The sequence below is a fragment of the Rhineura floridana genome, chromosome 7, assembly GCF_030035675.1.
Source record: "Rhineura floridana isolate rRhiFlo1 chromosome 7, rRhiFlo1.hap2, whole genome shotgun sequence".
Lineage (NCBI taxonomy): Eukaryota > Metazoa > Chordata > Lepidosauria > Squamata > Rhineuridae > Rhineura > Rhineura floridana.
This window is the reverse complement of record NC_084486.1, coordinates 21,819,772-21,838,381: the sequence shown is the minus strand read 5'-3', so window position 1 is coordinate 21,838,381 and position 18,610 is coordinate 21,819,772. Positions and strand designations below refer to the sequence as shown.

The window sequence follows — 18,610 nt, the reverse complement described above, 5'->3', positions numbered from 1 at the left end:
ACAGAGCCTGCTCATGTTCAGTTGTATGCACACAGGGCCCTCTCCATGCAATTGGGGTTTAAGCAGCCTAGTGGAGTGCCGAGTTGCAGCCTTACTTGATTAATCTGCTGAAGAAACTAAGGAAGATTGCAGCCCTTGTTTTGAGAAATAAAACTGAACATCAAGTCTAAGTAACAGCTGTTGCCAGAATAGATCTATCATCACCTCCAAATTAATTACATTGATTGGGCAATTGCCTGTGGGTTGAGAAAGACCAGTGACAACTGAAGATTTGTCATCTGCCTGTATTCTAGACATTCAAGTTATCAAGTGATGGCAGCCTTTATTATGCTGCCTCAGGGACCCTGTCAGTGAAAGGTGGGGTATAAAAGTTTTGAATAAATGAATAAATGAGCTCATTATTCCAGTTACAGTTACAATGGAATGTGACTATGCTGCTTTTTCATTTGCAAATAATTTTAAAGCCTTTGCTCAAGCAATATGAACATTTGCCAGGGCTAATGTTATCAGTGGCATCCCAGGATCTAGTAAGGTCAAAAAATTGTGTTAAGTTGCTAATGTTGATCTTTCATGGACACCTTTTGGTATGTTCGTTTGTAGTTTGTAGTAGTGGTTAAAAAAACAGGTAGTTCAGCTCACAGTGGTAGGCTTTTACCAATGTTATATGTTCTGGTACTTGAAAACATTCTTCATTGCTGGGAAACCAGCAGAAATCATTTAAGATCCAGACAGCACTCATTGCTTTCTAGGCCCATCCTCTTGGAGAGCAAAAGCAGAGTTGGCTCCACTTCCTTGTGTCTGAATCCCATGTGACAAGCTGTAAATCTTTTAATTGTATAGCGTAGAAAATGTGTGTATGATGCAGGGCTGCCTCCAGCTTGGCCAGGGGAGGGCAGGTAGGGGGCTTTGACACTGCCCTAGGAAGGTCTTTTAACTGTCCAAAAAAGAGGGAAGTAGCAGAATAATAAATGGCAAGGACTTTAGGGCGATGGACCACACAAATTGGGAGAATGCCACCATGCTACCTGTGATCACATAGGTGAATTCAGGGATACTTGAACTTCAGCAATTGCCCAGCGCCACTAACTTCCATGCTGGTCATACAGTTGCTATCTGTTCTGCATCTCTACTGGATCCAGCCATGAGAAAGCAACAAGCAGGCCACAGGAGTAATATAAATAAGTTCAGAATGAAAGATGAGCAAGCCACAGTCTGCGCAGCAACCTCTTATTGTTAAAGTGCTTCTTATGAGTGGATTAGGCCTCATGTTTGACTCCCAGCATCTCTAAATAAGAGACTCCATGGAACAGGATTAGGTAAGAGCTTTGCCTGAGGCCTTGCTGACCTACAGTCAAGAACCTCTGAGGGCTGATGTTACTAAGGCAAGCAAACTACTGGGCCATTTCAGACTTTCAAAACAAGAAGTGAGCATGCATAAGTGACTCTCCCCATGCTTCCAAATCTTTAAGTAGGAGATGGGTAGGGGTGTGCATTTCTGCATGAGACAGTTCATACCATGCATGGCTGATAATGGGCATTTAAGTACTTATGCAAGTGGTCTGACCACAAGAGCAGCATCACAGGTCTCAAAAATGTATTACATATCCATTCCCATGGGTGGGGATTTCCAGTTGTACAGTATCCCATAGCTTAAGGAAGCTGGTTTGTGGAGCTCTGTCAGTTCACTCCTCCATCGCCATACTGTGAATAGATCATTTGAGTGAATAGCTAAATGTACCTATCAGCTGGCTCAGATGTCTGTGCATAAGACACTGCCAGGTATAAGACTTTTTATTGTACATTCCTTGTTCCTTATCCCTCCCCAAGATGATGTATTTAAGTGAGGGAGTGCACTTTTGTCCCACAAAATGAGCTTTTGTTCAGAAAGTAATAAGAGGTCAGGGTGCAATTAGGGGATGAAAGGATATCTCCTCTGTGTGTGTGCGTGTGCGTGCGTGTGTGTGTGTGTGTTGCCAATTATGTCCTACACGGCATTATTGGGAAAGATGAGAGGCCTGCTTTCTGAATTCTCCATGTATCAAAATGTTGTTAGAAGCCACAGAATGAAAGACCAACTCCATCTCTGTCATGAAATAAGGTATTCTAGGAAGGTGACAGTAATATGTCTCTAGGGACGAAGGCCAATGCTCAGGATAACAGCCTCCTCTTCTGGCCACAAAAAAAGTTTCACTAGGTTTGCTGTGAAAATATATGCTCATTTTTCTAATGCCTAAAGGAGCACTTGGACAACCAGAGAAGGAGGAGAAAAAGCTATGTGGAGGGAACATAGCTCAGTGGCAAAGCCCATGCTTTGCATGCCGAAGGTATCGGGTTCAATCCCTGGCATCTCCAATTAAAAAGGGCAGGTGTCAAGTGATATGAAAGACCTCTGCCTGCCTGAGCCTCTGGAGACCTGCTGTCAGACAGAGTTGACCAGGTGTGGGGAACCTTTGGCCCTGCAGATGTTGCTGGACTACAACTCCCAACATCCCTGCCCATTGACCATGCTGGAAAAGCCAGTAAACTCCACATTCTGCTGAGCTCCCAGAAGCCTCCCCCTGTCTCTGTCCAAGCCCAGAGAATTTCATTCATAACTCACCATCTTCCTCAAGCAGATTTCCTCTCCTCTCTAATTAACTTTCTTGACTGCATCTTCTTGGGTAGCTGGATTCCTCATCTTGGTGCTTCCCCTCAGAGTGGACAATTCAGCTGGCAGGGGGAGTATTGTTGCAGGCCTGAGGTCCACATCATTATTCTCAAATGTTTCTGTGTGTGAGAGTGTGTGCATGCATGTGTGCGTGAGTGTGTGTGCTGGGAAATGGACGTAGCCACTGGGAAGAGCTTGCCCTGTTGCCAAAAAATTGGCAGAGACAATAAAAACAGCAGAGAATGGATAGCATTTGTTCTCTCCCCCTTTGACTCTGTTATCACCACCACCCGCATTTTGAGCCAGATGTTATCTCCTGAGAACTTTTGGATCAATAACACTACTTCAGATTCACTTCAAATTTCACTTAAAATACCATTTTTGTGGCACATAATTAGCTTTAAAAGGAAAGACAGGGAGACTTCCAAAGAAGCTGTACACCACAGATAGAGAACCTGGAGCCTCCAGATGCTCTTGCACTCCATCTTCTATCAGTCCCAGCCAGCATGGCCAATGGTCAAGGCAGAAATGGCTTGCCTGGTGGGGCAGAGCTGCAAAGCTAGTTTCTCAGCAGTGGGGTCGCTGCCACTTGCTGGGGGGGGGTAAGATGACAGGGAGTTTGGTGCATTTCGAGTTGGGATGGAAAGATCCGTCAATTTCAGTTCTCTCAGTTTCTCATTTTCCCAATCTTATATTCAGTTCTCCACATTTCTGCAGCAATTTGCAGTTGTCTTTGTTTTTTTAAAAAAACGCATGTAAATTCACCAGCATTTAAGAGCAAATTCCTCCTAATAAACATATTTTTGCATGGTTTTGACTAATGTATGCATTTTTACAAACAATTGTTCCTAATGTGATGTATTTTTGTATGCTGTTTTCACTAATATATTCATTTTTATGCACACTTTCCCCCCAATAAATGCATTTTTGTAAATATTGCTTGGTTAGAGAACCTCATTGCGAAATTCAGATAAATACAAATTTCAAAGGATGGCTGTGTTTTGGTTCTCATATTGTTTGGAAAGTGCACCTTTAAATGCAGACTGAACTAAATTTCTCTCCCATCCCTAATTGCAAGTGCACCGGTGGGAGCACCAGATTGGCTCTGCCAGTGTGTCTGCACCATGCTGATCATCACACCACTTCACCCGTGTCCCTCCTAGTAAGTGGCAGCAACACGCCTGCTGGGAGCTAGCATTGCAGCTCTGTCCCACTGGGTGAGCGACTTCTGAATCAAAGATGATGGGCATTGTAGTCCAACAACAACTGGTGGCACACAGGTTTCCGCCTCCATACTGTCCACAGATCAGTGCTTTGTGAAAATAACAAGTACTTGTGTATTGTTGAAAATGTCATGCTATATGGTGTTATGCCCTCAAATGTTTCCAGATCAGTGGTAACCAGGGGTGAAATTGGATTGATGTGGAATAGAATAGTTGCTATGAATTCTAGGAGCCTCCTGCTTGAACCCTCTCCATCAAAACACATTCTCCTTCCAATTTATGTTTTCGTCCTTCCAGGATAATTGTGTCTTTGTGTTGGCCCTTGCAAACATGCCATTCTTTTCCCTTTATTCTTCATTTTGACCAAATTAGTAGGAAATCAGTAATGGAAAGGGTATCTGAGAGCAGCCTAATTTCTACGTGTTTATTCCAAGGGAGAAAAAAAATACTGAGAGTGACAAACATAGAATTACCAACTCAAAGTGGAGATCCCTGTGCTGTACATGGCCATGTCCCACTTGTCCAAATGCAAGTTATATATGGAGATATTGTCTATTAAAAGAACCCTCTTTACAGCCTATTTTGCTAACCACATTGCACGGCCTTTATTAGCATGTACTTCTGCCTCTGTTGACAATGGACCTTAATTTTGAGACTAATCATAAGTGGCGTGATTGTAGAAATATTAGTCCTTCCATTTCTAGATAAGAAAAATTAATATATGTATGTGCATATGTTATAGATCTTTTTAGCTGCCAGTGCCACCCAAATACCCATATTTCTTTAAGAACCCCCTATCCTTTCTGTAAGAACAAATGGGCAGTTGAACCATTAAATGCTATGTATAGTAACTAATACCAGCAGTTGTTCAGATGAGAAGCTTTATTTATATGCATCTGAGTTGGGAAACATGCTGATTTGGGAAGAGATGAAGTTAATATTTTTGCTTGACTAATGCAAGCCTATAAAGGTTGCTTATCTGTTTTGTTGCAAATGTCTGATGTGTAGGGTTGCCAACCGAACAGCATTCAACTTATTAGACCAGTTGTTTCTGTCAAGCAACTGCTATTGATGTCTGAAAAAAATCTAGATTTCACCAGGATGTGCACTGGACCCTTCAGATTCAGCCCTGGCTTTACTTCTGACCTGTGAGATTCTGTCCCTGACATGTCAGAATCCAGAGGGTCAGTCTTTTTATTTTTATATCAAAAGCTGGCAACCTTGCAGATATGTAGAATGCTGGAGCTGTAGATCTTTTCTTTTTGCATGTGTTCTATTATTGCTTTTCTTTCTTTCTTTCTTTCCTTGGCCTGCATGTTTGCTTCTACAGGATACTGTTCTGGAAGTCAATGGCAACCGAGCAAGCTTCAGTCCTCTAACTAGCACATCGGCTGGGTCCATGAGTAGCATTTTAGCAAGCAATGGCGCATATTCAGGCTACCTCAGCAAACAAGAGATGAGTCTGTCACATAGTTCTTCCTTCTTAAAGACTACCAACGTTAGATCTTCAATGTCCTCTCAGTCTCTGACATCTGACCTCTCGCCAGCAAAAAGTGACCTAGGTTCCAAAACAAGCTCAATGATTTCAGATGGCAGTAGCCCTAAACACCAGCTGAGCCCGGCAAGGCAATATAACAACCCCATTGGCCTTTATTCAGCAGAAACTCTAAGGGAAATGGCTGAGATGCATAAATTAAGTCTCACACGAAGGGCTTCAGAAGGTGGACTTCTTAGAGGGTATGTAAATGTCATAAATTTGTTTTGTGATAATGCATTCTAGGTAGTTCGGTGAATGGGTACATTTCTATACACAGCTCATTGGAAGCATTCTGGGTAATGAATGTGCATTTGTCTTGAATCCATCATTACATTTAGAACATAAGAACTTGCCTTACAGACTCTATCTAGAACAGTAGCCAATTAGGTGCTCATGAAAAGCTCACAAACAGGGCATGATGGTTATAGCCATTCCTTGTTTTTGTCCTAAACATCTGGTAATGAGTGATGCACGTGCTTCTGAATACTGGCCAGCATTTCTAAACAATTTCCTGAAAAAGAAATCCTTGAAGTCACCGCTCTTGAAGTAACCATTGGCCTTTTGAATTGTGATGCTATTTGGGTTTCTGCCAAGTGTGGCGGAATGTGACTTTTCACTGTTACAGCATTCTACAGCATAAAATGAATGTTGATATTCTATATATGCTTTAGTATAAGAGATACATTTTCTAAAGACAAAACAGTATAGAGAATTTAAATTCACACTCCTTATCCATCACAGTACTCCATCACAGTACGGCTGGTATAGCACAGTGGGGAGGAGAGCCTGGCTGAGAGTCCAGAGTCTGTGAGTTCAAATCTCTGCTCGTGTCTCCTGGGTGTAAAGGGCCAGCTAAAGATCACCTCACAGTGAGTGGCTCAGGTTACGTGCCCTGCCACTCGTGCAGCCGTGGGCAAGCTGCATAGTCCCAAGCAGCCCAGTTGCCTCCCAGCTGGCAGTTGCAGACAAGGAAGGGGCTGGCTCGTGCAGCTGTGGCAAGCTGAGCAGGCCCTTGCCAGTTGGGGAGGACTAGCCTCAGAGGGAGGCAATGGTAAACCCCCTCTGAATACCGCTTACCATGAAAACCTTATTCATAGGGTAGCCATAAGTTGGGATTGACTTAAAGGCAGACCATTTCCATTTTTCTTCCATCAGAGTGAACAACTTCTGATGACATTAAATGGGGTTTGAGGAATAATTAGTAGGATCATCTGGTTTTTCCAAGTCATCTGTTTCAAAGCTCTTAGGATTTTGTTCAATACAAAGGGCCTGACTATCGGGAGCTGCTGGAGCTAGAACTAGGAATCTCTGGATATGTGCTTTGTAGCTCCTGGTGGTGAGCCACTTGGCAAAGAAGATGAAAAGGTTTAGAGGTCTATGGCATCCTTCCAGATTACGTGATCACACAGTCTTGGGCTTTATTCACAGTGATATTGTATGGGGGTGGGGGGGAATATTTGTCCCCATGGGTCAATGGGGGCAACCATGTTGGGTTTTTCCTATACCAGGTTCATGGGAGGGATAGGATATCATCACATCCTGTTGCTCCTGGAATCCCAAAGGCAATTTCACCCCCATTTTCACCTTGTGTGAAAGCATGGATAATGCACTTCCTAGCAGCTCCAAGTGACTAATACCTTTTTCAAAAAGAAGAAGAAAATTAAAAGGTGAACCTCACACTACCTCATGGAATTTGATGAAGCCCAGATTCCACAGAGAGACTAGATTCAATCATCACATTAATTTGATGTGAGTTTGCTTTGAAATGCAAACTCATCAAATTCCTCAAGCATCCATATGGAAGGTAAGGACCTCCAATACATTTTACTCTATCCCTTCCTACTGCTACAGTCTCCTGTGCCCCATCCCACATTGTACAGGACGGACCCCTAAACATGCAGAGAGATTTTTGGAGAGAACAGATGCCTGCAGGGGGAATGGGCAAACATTCCTTCCATGGACTTCCTTAAGCGAACTTACCTTAGAATCCAAGCCATTGTCACTGTGTCATATTTGGAATATCACGTGGTCTCTGAAATTGCTCTCACACTGTGTTCAGTTTGCCCAATGCAAAATGTATGTCTACTAGTAAAGCCAATCTTTGTCTTTGCATTGGTGGAAGAAGACAGGAATAGGCAATCACAGAAGGACACATGACAGGAAAACATTTCACCAACACCCACCTTAGTAACTTTCAATAAAAAAGGAAGAGAGAGAGAGGGATGTAGGATTAGGATCTGATTTATTATACAGCCACAAGAGTGGCTGTATACTATAGCCAGCATGGATTTTCTGCATTCCGCAATGTTAAATTGAAAATACCTTCCCATGCCATTCTGATGCTTCCCATAAACTCATTTCAAAACAAAACCTTCCAAACCTATAGTCCTGAACTCAGAAATGCTTGCTTAACAACACTGTAACTTTTTATGGCAATACACAAAACAGTCAGAGAGAATCAAGAGTTCAAAGTGTAAAAAGAGAGAGAGAAAAACTAGACCCCTTTTGGACTTTTTTCTGTCAGAGTTCTCATAGTTTGTTGAAATTAATTAAAAATCAGCCATATTCACAGAGTACCCGTAATCCTATTACTGACCTTGCCCCATACTCTGACCTTCATCTCCTGCAATTTAAAAGTGCCTAGCTGAGTTTTAATTAATTTAAGAAATTTAGCATTGAAGTTAATGATAAGGCCAGGCATGCTCAGTAACAACTCAGTCAGTGTTCTAAAAGCCAGACTCACAGCTGCTTGGCTTGCCTAATCAGGAGGCCACACCCACACCAAATTTTGATTTCACTTTAGACAGTCATGGCTTCCCCCAAAGAATCCTGGGAAATGTAGTTTGTGAAGAATGCTGAGAGGAGACTCTTATTCCCCTGACAGAGCTCCAGTGACCAGAGTGGTTTAAAGTTAGCCACTCTGATTGAAGCTCTGTGAGGGGAACAGGGCATCTCCTAGCAACTCTCAGCACGCTTCACTAACTACACTTCCCAGGATTCTTTGGGAGAAGCCATTACTGTGTAAAGTGAAATCAAGGTCTGGTGTGGATGTGGCCAGGGACAGCTTTGGTTTAAATTTGGGTGGGAGGTTACATGTGCCTGCTGTAGAATAAAAGTTGGGGGAAACCCTGAAAAAGAATGATACTGTTAACAATGTTTTCATTTTGGAAAGGAAAGAGGCTTCCCCTCTCCCCAGTGCCCACCCACCCAATCTCTTTCCCTCCCTCCTCCCTCCCCTTCCCTTTCTGCTCTCCTCCTCCCCTCCCTGCCCTCCAGGTCAGTTTCACTTACCCTAAGCATGATTGCACAGGAGTCATTCATTGGCGATCACTCGTGGCCGAGTAAGATTGCCTTCCAGCGTAAGGTCTTTAACAGTGGGTCCGTAGGTGACTGTGGAGGCCAATTCTGGATCCACACAGCCTCCCACAGTGAGGACATAGGTTTCCAGAGGAAGATGGTCACAATGAGGATTTGCTTGATGTGCCTTCTGCTTAGCTCATTTGTCCCTTTTGCCTTGTACTCGTGCTTCTTCAAAATCCATAGCACCTTTGATAATGGCCAACCTCCAGGTGAGATGCGCATGGGCCAAGGCTTCCCAGTTCTCGATGCTCATGTTACATTTTTTAAGATTAGCTTTGAGAAAATCTTTAAACCTCTTTTGCTGTCCACCGATATTCCATTTTCCATCCTTAAGTTGGGAGTAAAGTAGCTGCTTTGGAAGACGGTGATCAGGCGTTCGAACAACATGGCCGGTCCAGCGAAGTTGATGTCGGAGGAACATTGTTTCAGCACTGGTGGTTTTTGCTTCTTCCAATACACTAACATTAGTCCGCCTATCTTCCCAAGAAATTTGCAGAATTTTCCAGAGGCAGCATTGGTGGAATCTTTCAAGAAGTTGGGAGTGGCGTTTATAGATGGTCCATGTTTCACAGGCGACAGTAAGGTCAGTAGTACAATGGCTTTGTAAATAAGCATTTTGATCTCCCTGTGAATATCCCGATCCTCGAACACTCTACGCTTCATTCGGGAGAATGCGGCACTTACAGAGCTCAGATGATGCTGAATTTCAGCGTCGATGTCAGCTTTTACAGAGAGATGGCTGCCAAGATAAGAAAAGTGATTGACATTCTCCAGCGTCGCACGGTTAAGCTGGATTGATGGTGCTACAGAGGGATTGGTTTGCACTTGCTGATGAAGCACTTTGGGTTTTTTGATGTTAAGCGAGAGGCCAAGCTCTTCATATGCTTCTGCAAAGACATTTAGGATAGTTTGAAGATCTTTCTCTGAATGTGCGAAGACTACATTATCATCAGCATACTGAAGTTCTACAACAGAGGTTGTAATTACCTTACTTTTTGCTTTCAGCCTACTGAGATTAAAAAGCTTTCCATTTGTTCGATATGTGATTTCCATGCCAGTGGGAAGTTTCCCCTCAACAAGGTGTAGAACCATGGCGATGAAAATAGCAAATAAGGTTGGAGCAATGACGCATCCCTGTTTGACGCCTGATCCCACTTTGAATGGATCACTTTGAGAGCCATTGTTGTCCAAAATTGTCGGCGTCATGTTACCATGGAGGAGTCGCAAAATATTCACAAATTTATCAGGGCATCCGGTTTTCAGAAGGATGGTCCAGAGAGCAGTTCAATTTACAGTATCAAAGACCTTAGTCAGATCAATAAACGCCATATACAGAGGTTGGTTTTGCTCCGTGCATTTTTCTTGAAGCTGTCGTGCAGTGAAGATCATGTCCACTGTCCCCCCATGTTGGCTCCTAGAAATCACTGCATTGTTTTCAAGGTGCTTACAGATTGACTGCTTTATAATCTGCTCCAGAGTTTTTCCAGGGATTGATGCTAGGCTGACTGGTCTGTAGTTCCCTGGTTCTTCCTTTTTGCCTTTTTTGAAGATAGGGACAACATTAGCTCTCCTCCAGTCATCCGGCACTTCACCAGTCCTCCATGATTTCACAAAGATAATAGACAGTTGTTCTGAGAGTTCTTCAGCCAGTTCCTTCAATACTCTAGGATGCAGTTTATTGGGCCCTGCCAATTTGAACTCTTTCAAAGTGATTAGGTATTCCTTGACCATTTGTCTATCAATCTCAAGCTCCAATCCTGCCCCTTCCACTTCATGTTTCCCGGGAGGGTCACAGATCCTTTTTTGGGAGAAGACTGACTCAAAGTAGGAATTGAGGGCTTCTGCCTTTTCTTTGTCATCATTTTGCCATCCTCATTGAGTAGCTGTGCCACCATTTCTTTTCTCTGTCTTTTACTATGGACATACCTGAAGAAAGCTTTTTTGTTGCTTTTAGCATCCCTCGCTAACTTCAGCTCATTCTCAGCTTTAGCCTTTCTGACATCAGCCCTGCAATTCTGTGATACCTGCCTATACTCTTCCTTTGTGGCCTGGCCTTCTTTCCACTTCCTGTATGTGTCCTTTTTTGTTTTCAGGTCATCTCTAAGCTTTTTGTGAAGCTACATTGGCTTCTTCTGTTGTTTCCCCCTTTTTTTCCTTGTTGGAATTGCTTGCCATTGCGCTTTTAGAATTTCCTTTTTTAGAAACTCCCACCCATCTTGGACTCCTTTTCTCATTAGGGTGGTTTGCCATGAAATGGTACTTACAATTGTTCTGAGTTTATTAAAATCAGCTTTCATGAAGTCCAGGGTGCGTGTATGGCTACTCTCAGCTTTTGCTTCTGTTAAAATCAAGGATTGTAATATGGTGTGGTCACTTTCCCCTGAGTTCCCGTAAGCGCCACTTGTTAGGAATGTAGATAGACACATTGATTTCAGCTAATGCAAAACAAGTAAAAATGGTTTAGGTCTCTAGTCCCCATGAATTATAATTTGTGGAAGTTTTTCCATTGATTTTTCAACATATTATAATAGGGCATACAATATAGCATACAGTATCAGCTACTATGTGTAAAAGAGAAAAGAAAGAGAAAGAAAGATATCAAACCATATTGTGCTACCTCTTTAATGATCTTTATGTGTATCAACATGAACTTCAGGTCTTCATTATATGTACATCCTTGATGTATGTTGACAGTGACAGCCCATGTCTGACATGATTTGTTCCAAGACAATTCCCATATTGTTATCAAATTGCATGTGTCCTGCTTTAATTCATCGCATAACGGAGGCTTGCTCTTAGAAAGGAGAGTTGTTTCCATAGTTGTACTATTCCACTCATATGTCATGTCACAGATAGACTCCGGCGTTCAGCAGAAGTGTTTCTGTGCCAGGTTTGTGCAGTTGTGAAAAAGTAGCATTCAATAGCCATTTCATTTGTAGTCCTCCTTGAATGTTATTAGTGGGATGGGATGAGGACGCCTCGTTTCATGGTCTGTGATCTGTAAATCAGATCCTGCAAGAACATGAGCTTTACAATTTAGTTCTTGTCCTGTTTTGGACCTGGAAGTACTTGTCTTTTGCATAAGTAAAGTTGGCTTGTTTATTTGTTTGTTTGTTTGTTTATTTATTTCATTTGTATACCGCCCCATAACCGAAGCTCTCTGTTCCATTATCAATATTTCAATGTACTGTGAATTAATTCATGGGCAATCTGACATCATACTGATGTGCAGTGCTTCCCCAACTCTCCCCCCCCAAGTGTAAAGTTCACCAGGAAGCCTAACAAAGGAGGTGGGGGCTAGTCAAGGGAGAGTTCCATCCCCTCTTGTCACATGGCAAGTCTCGGTGGAAACTATATGGATGTGACAAGCATTGACAATATACAAATGAAATGGAATGAGTGGGCCATAGCTGGCTTTGGGGCAGGGGGAATCATAGAATATGGACTCACATGGAGGTCTCAGTTTGATAAAGATGAAGTTTGGGAAACGTTAATACAGAACCTCAAGTTCTTGTACCTTTAAGAGTTGCATAGAAGGGGACATTCTACCAAGTGTGGTGACTTCTCCTGTCTCCAACACAGCTGACAAACTTCTCCCATTTGTTCATTTGTTAAAGGTACAGGAGCCCTCTCAAAGTCTAGACTGGAATTTCTATCTCACAGGGTTTCTGAAGGAAAACTCATGACCAGTTTCATTAGGAAATTGTAGACATTGGTCTTTTAGTTGCCCATTTTCAGGACTGCTGATATGTGAAGAGGCTGCATTCTGTCTTTGATGACTTTTTAAAATCCAATCAGATACCATGGAAGAATTGGTTCCCCTTTTTATTCAAGGAGTATGTATTACTAAAGGCTTATGCTGTACTTTAAAATGTTGTTTTACGTGTATGGGCATAGCTTAGAGGATTAGAACAGCCAACAGCATCCACTTCAGAAAATGATACTATTACACCGTGTTTCTCAGTAAGCAGATCCCCAGCTGTCCTGCACATTCCTAAAATGGATATAGAATCGCTGATCTGCTTACTGACTACAATTTGTTCCTAATATATCTTTGTGAGTTTCTGTAACTGGCAGATATATTTGGATTAAAGCATGGTTTACAAAGCTGGCAAGAGAATATTCTTGAGTGAGAGAAACTGAAGGGCAGGAAACCAGGTGCAGTGGGAAGCTTTTAATTATTTATCATGATGAAAGTGACATTACATGAAAACCTATCTTGACACACCATTTTCCCCTCGTTTCCTCCCTCTCTCATTAAAGCATGAACAGCAGAGTAAGCAGTATATTTATGCATTTTTGCTGTGTGGTGGGTATCAGAGCCTGCCTTTCTTTTTTAGAAATCCCCATGTCTGTCAGCAGACTCCTGTTCTCTGTTAAAGAGAAGTGGGCAAGACATGCACGGAACCTGATCCCCGAATCTACAGGAAAAGCGCTTCCTGTGTGAACTTTGTCAAGTAGTAGAAGAATTGTGGATTGGGTCTTGCTGGTGGCAACTTGAAGAGCTTGCTAAGAACGTCCCCTTCTGTGATAAATTAAAAGCGCATGCCTGAGTCTCTTCCTCAACCAAATCTAGTTGTTCATAAATAAATTTAGAAACAGTGTTCCAGCCTGATCCACCTTGCAGGACAGGAAGAACAGCTTTCCATCACACCCTGTCAAGATTAGCTCCCAAAGAAGCTTACAATTAACATGCACATAAAGGTGTTATTCTAACAGGGATACGTGGGGGATGTGTGGCACCGTGTGTTGATCTGTGACAGTTGATGAGATAGTCCAGGTTCTAGGTTGCTCCTTGGAAAAGAAGTTGCAGATGGATTCAAGGGGCTGGCTGAGGATAAAGATGCCCATTCACTGGAGCTGTTCCTCCATTGAACCAAGTTTCACCTGAGTCCACTTCATAATTATCTGTACAACTACATTTTTAAGTGTTCTCCTAAAAATGTGATGGTTATGAATGGGACAAAAACATGTTTGCAAAAAAAACCCCTGTTATAACGTAAGTATGCTCATCAGAGAGCTGGGATTGGCTGCTGATTCCTACTGAGTCTAAGTGCAGTGGAAAGACCCATTTGCTGCTGTATAATGTGTGAAGTGGTCCTAAGAACCAAGCTGCCAAAGATCGTAATAAGACAACATTACTTGTATTCATTCCCGGATCTAACCCAACACTGGCTTACGACAGTGGGTAGCAGGTAGCATATTGGGTCCCACCAGATGCCAGAACCAGTTGGGTTAGACACCAAGCTTCCAATTGTGGGTATTCATTGGATTATTTGGATCCATTCTAGTGGAGGTCAGTTTGTGGGAAACTGTTCTTCAGTGGTTCCATTAAAAACATTTAAAACACCTAAAATGGCTAACTAAAAAAAAAAAAATTAAAACAGAGCAACATCTATGTGTCTAGAAAGGCTTGCCCAAACAAACTTTTAAGCAGGCACTGAATACAGTGAAAGCGCCTGCCTGATGTCAGTAGGCAGGACGTTCCAAAGAGTAGGTGCTGCCACGCTAAAAGAACAATTTCTTACAGTGTGGAGTGAGTCTTATGTGGTACCTGTAGCAGTGTCTGTTCCGCAGATCGAAGTCCTCAAGCAGGCACATATGGGGTAAGGCAGTCTCGCAGGTAAACTGGTCCCGAGCTGTTAAAGGCTTTATCTACCAGTAGTAACACCTTGAACTTGACCTGATAACAAATTGGCAACCAGTGCAGATCTCTGAGCAGAGGTGTTATATACTGACAGGGTCTCACTCCCGTCAGCAATCTGGCTGCAGCATTCTACACTGAATCAACTGCAAGGGAAGCCCCATATAGAGTGCATTACAGTAATCCATCCTTGAAGTTACCAATGCCTGAAATACTGTAGCCAAGCTCTTCCAGTCCAAGAATGGTCATAGTTGTCTCACTAGGTACAGCTGATGAAAAGCACTTCTAGCCACTGACAGAGCCGGATCTAGAAGCATCCCCAGACTGTGTACCTACTCCTTCATGGGGAATGCAACCCCGTCCAGCATAGGCAATAGACCAATTTCTTGGACACGGGAACCACTCATTCATAGTGCCTCCATCTTGCCAGGATTCAAGGTCAGCTTATTTTCCTTCATCCATCCCACCACTGTGTCCAGACAGCAGTCCAGGGCCTGCACAGCCTCTCCTGATTCGGATGTTATGGAGAAGTAGAGCTGAGTGTCACCAGCATACAAACTACACCTTGCCCCCAAACTCCTAATGACTGCACCCAACGGCTTCATATAAATATTAGATAGCATTGGGGATAAAATAGTATCCTGTGGCACCCCATAGCACAAATGCCACGAAAAGCAATCACCCAATGCTACTCTGTGGACTTGGTCCTCTACGTAGAACCGGAGCCACCATAACACAGTGCTTCTAATTCCCGTTCCACAGAGCCGGTCCAGGAGGTTACCATGGTCAATAGTATCAAAAGCCACAGAGAGATCCAAGAAGCAGGAACAAGGTCACACTCCCCCTGCTCTTGATAGAGGTTATGCATCAGCACAACCAAGGCTGACTCAGTCCCATGGCCAGGCCTGAACCCAGATTGGAATGGATTTAGATAATCCGTGTCATCCAAGAATACTGACAGCTGCCCCACCACTACCCCCTTCATCACCTTCCCCAAGAAGGGGATATTTGCGACTGGTTGATAGTTATTCCAATCCAAGGGATCCAGAGCCAGTTTCTTTAGGAGTGGCCTCACCCCTGCTTCTTTCAGTGATGCAGGGACCACTGCCTCATGCAGTGAAGCAGTACCGACACTCTGGACCCAACCAATCAAATCCCCTCTGCTAGATTGAATAAGCCAAGAGGGACAGGCATCAAGAGGGCACATGGTCAGATGTGTAGCTGCCACCATAAGCTTGCCACATCAGCCAACTGCATAAGCTGAAACTGCTGCCATAACACATCACCCACTCCAGCATTGGATGCTTCATCTGTTATAGCAGAGTCAAGGTCACTCTGAAGCTGAGCGACTCTATCCTCAAAATGTGCAGCCCGTTGGTCACAGTGCATCCTCAAATGCTCCAAAAGCCCCTCCCCCACAGTGGAGGTTAGTAACCTCTGAACCGTTCGAAATCACTCTGCTGGCTGCCTGCTGGAGGATGCTTGTCTGGTGCTTGATGGTCCTATTTCAATTGCACTGATTACCTATATATTTCTGGGCTCAATTGAAAGTGTTGGTCTTGGCCTTGAAATCCCTAAATGATGTTCGGCCTAGGTATCTTCAGAGTTGTCTGCTTCCATGTAGATCTGTCCAGATCTGCCTTAGAGACCCTGCTCACTATGCCTTCATCCTGGGACATGATGCAGTTGAGCACAAGGGACCAGCCTTCTCAGTGTCAGTGTCTCAAGTCTGGAATACCCTTCTGGTGGAGATGTGGCTGGCCCCTTTTCTATTGTCTTTTAGACAGAAATATAAAATTGTATTTTAACAGGCTTTTCATGCTTAATTTCGACTGCTCTTTTTGTATTAAATTGATTGCTCTTTTAGATTGCATTGTTTTCTTAACCTACTTTGCTTTTAATGTGTTGTTTTGTGATTATTGTATTTTATCTTCATTGATATAAGTCACTGAGTGCTCTGTGGGCACAAGAACAGGAGATCTAATAATAATAGTTGTTATCATGGCTATTATTTAAGGGTTTTAAGAGGGACTGTGTGATTTCAAGGATCACAGGATCAAGCCAATATATGGATCTAGGAAAAGGGCAATATCACATTTGAATTCCTTTTTAAAAGACTAAGAGCCACTGTTGCCCAGTGTGAATGCGGTGTGTCAGATTTGCTTCCATTGCTGAATGGAAAGCAATCCCTGACATAATTGCATGAAGGCTATTAGCGTGTATATTTACATAGCACATCAGCTACAGGAGGGAGGGAAGATGACGTTTGACTCTTTTTCTCCCTGCCACAATTCTGGCAGAAATCATGTCTCTGAAGCAGCGCCATTGGCGCCAGTGGAGACTGCCCTTAAAACGGAAATAGCAGCTTTGGAGAGGCATGTCTCTCCCTGAGCCTTGCTTGGAGTCGCTCTGCTTTGAAATTGTTGGGTGAAATGCAACCAGTTGTTGTCAGTATGATGGTGCAAAACGCTTGTCTCAGTGCATCAGCTATGTGCCCAGATGTGCCATTCTGACTCCCAGGTGATGAACAGAAGATATCGCAAGCCTAAGGGCCAAACAGCACATTGCATACAAATGCATGCAATGAAATCCCAGTGGCTGGTTCTTTGAGATAAAGCAGCTTCAGAAGTGGTGTGCTACAGTGAAGAAGTGGGGGCAGGGATAACCCTGACCCTGGCCCTGGCAGCTTCTTTGCTGCTTCACCTTCCCTGCAATCCACTCACACTTCCTACTGAATTGCAAACATGTATTTACCTCACAACCCTCATGGGTTCCTTCCTTTTTAATAAAGACTGGTTCATGCACTATCAGAAGGACAGAGAAGACACTTGGTTGTTCCCACCACAGTGGTGTCTGCATGTGTGCTGCTATCATTTTTCCCATAGTTCCTATGGGGTTAATAGAAGCCATACATTTACATGGGAGAAAGTAAGTGGGGTGCATTCAGGAGTCCCCTGCACCAGGTGACCCCAGTGTCTAGAATGAAGGGGAGGTTTTGGCCCTTCTCGCCTGTGTTCTAGACTGAAACACATTTACTTTAACCTGTGGAGTTCAGTGGGAGTCACTGAGAATTGACTCCTGCGCTGAGCAAGGGACTGGACTCAGTGGCCTTATAGGCCCCTTCCAACTCTTCTATGAATCAGCCTCTAGCTTCATAGGATTGCTGTGGCTTCCGTGGTATGGTGTATCACAGAACCCTTTTATGGCTTGTATGTCTATCTTCTTCGTATTTGTTGCTGTTTCCTTTGTTCTTGGTCAAGCAAGATGCCAATACACTAGCTGCAGCAAAGGCTGAGAAAGAATGACACTCAATCCCAGAGCGGTTAGCATTATGTTCAGATGGGCATGCAGTTTGCAAATAGCTCTGCTTTCTTGCTCTCATATTAGGGACAGCAATATGCCCAGCAATGTACAGTAACGAAAACTTGTTCACATTCAGTTAAATCCCAGTGGATAAATTGTAATTCTTACATTTTCCCTGTGTTAATCTTTTGGACACAACCGTTGCTTTCTGTTCCTGTTTGAAGAGGAGTTTGCAAAAGCATTGTAAAACCTGGTTGATGCTTACTAGCTTCATGTTCTTTCTTTTTTAATCTATTGGTATGATTTTTTTCTTTCTTCCCCCCCCCCCAGGTCGTAGCCAACCCTGCTACCAAGTTAGTATTAAACAGTGTGTCAGTGTTATATGCGTGGCCGTTTCCCCTCTTACTGGGGTAGCATGAGCCTGTTTGTTCCTGCTGTGTATGCTTGCAAGTGGAATGCACTTTAAAGAGCTCATTGGTGCATCAGGCATAAAATGCCACCAGAGTATTCCACCAGTAGTTCTGTTGTAAGAATGCTCCTAAACTTCCTCCTAAATAATGAGGCATTTTATTTTGATGTCACTGTAAATACATTTCTTTGCCTGGAAAGGCTTTTGCATCCACTCAGTTTGCCAGAACTCTATGTTCCTAGGTTGACCGCCAGAGGACCTTCATGTGTCTGTAGAGGCCACAAAGCTTGATAAGTAGTATAGATTTCTGCTGTAGGAGTGCCTGTTTCCAGCCTATGGCGAGCGGATGGGATGGCAGGTTTTTTTCTTTGCTGGGGATATGGCATGGCTAGGCTGGAAGGCATACTAACTGTGGATGCCTGTAGTGGCTGTTGAAACCAGCGACCACTGTAGAGTGTGTGGAACCTTCTTTTCATGAGGTACCTTG

The 18,610-nt window shown here is 43.3% G+C and overlaps 1 protein-coding gene across 14 annotated transcripts in view; it reads left to right on the top strand.

The window, feature by feature from the left end:
* The window catches only part of LDB3 (LIM domain binding 3), a 222,384-nt gene that overhangs the window by 115,409 nt on the left and 88,365 nt on the right, over positions 1 to 18,610 (top strand). For all 14 annotated transcript variants that reach the window (XM_061635023.1, XM_061635026.1, XM_061635035.1 and 11 more), the window contains one exon: positions 18,045 to 18,067. In XM_061635023.1, the coding sequence (XP_061491007.1) occupies positions 18,045 to 18,067 (23 nt within the window). The remainder of the gene's footprint in view (positions 1 to 18,044; positions 18,068 to 18,610) is intronic.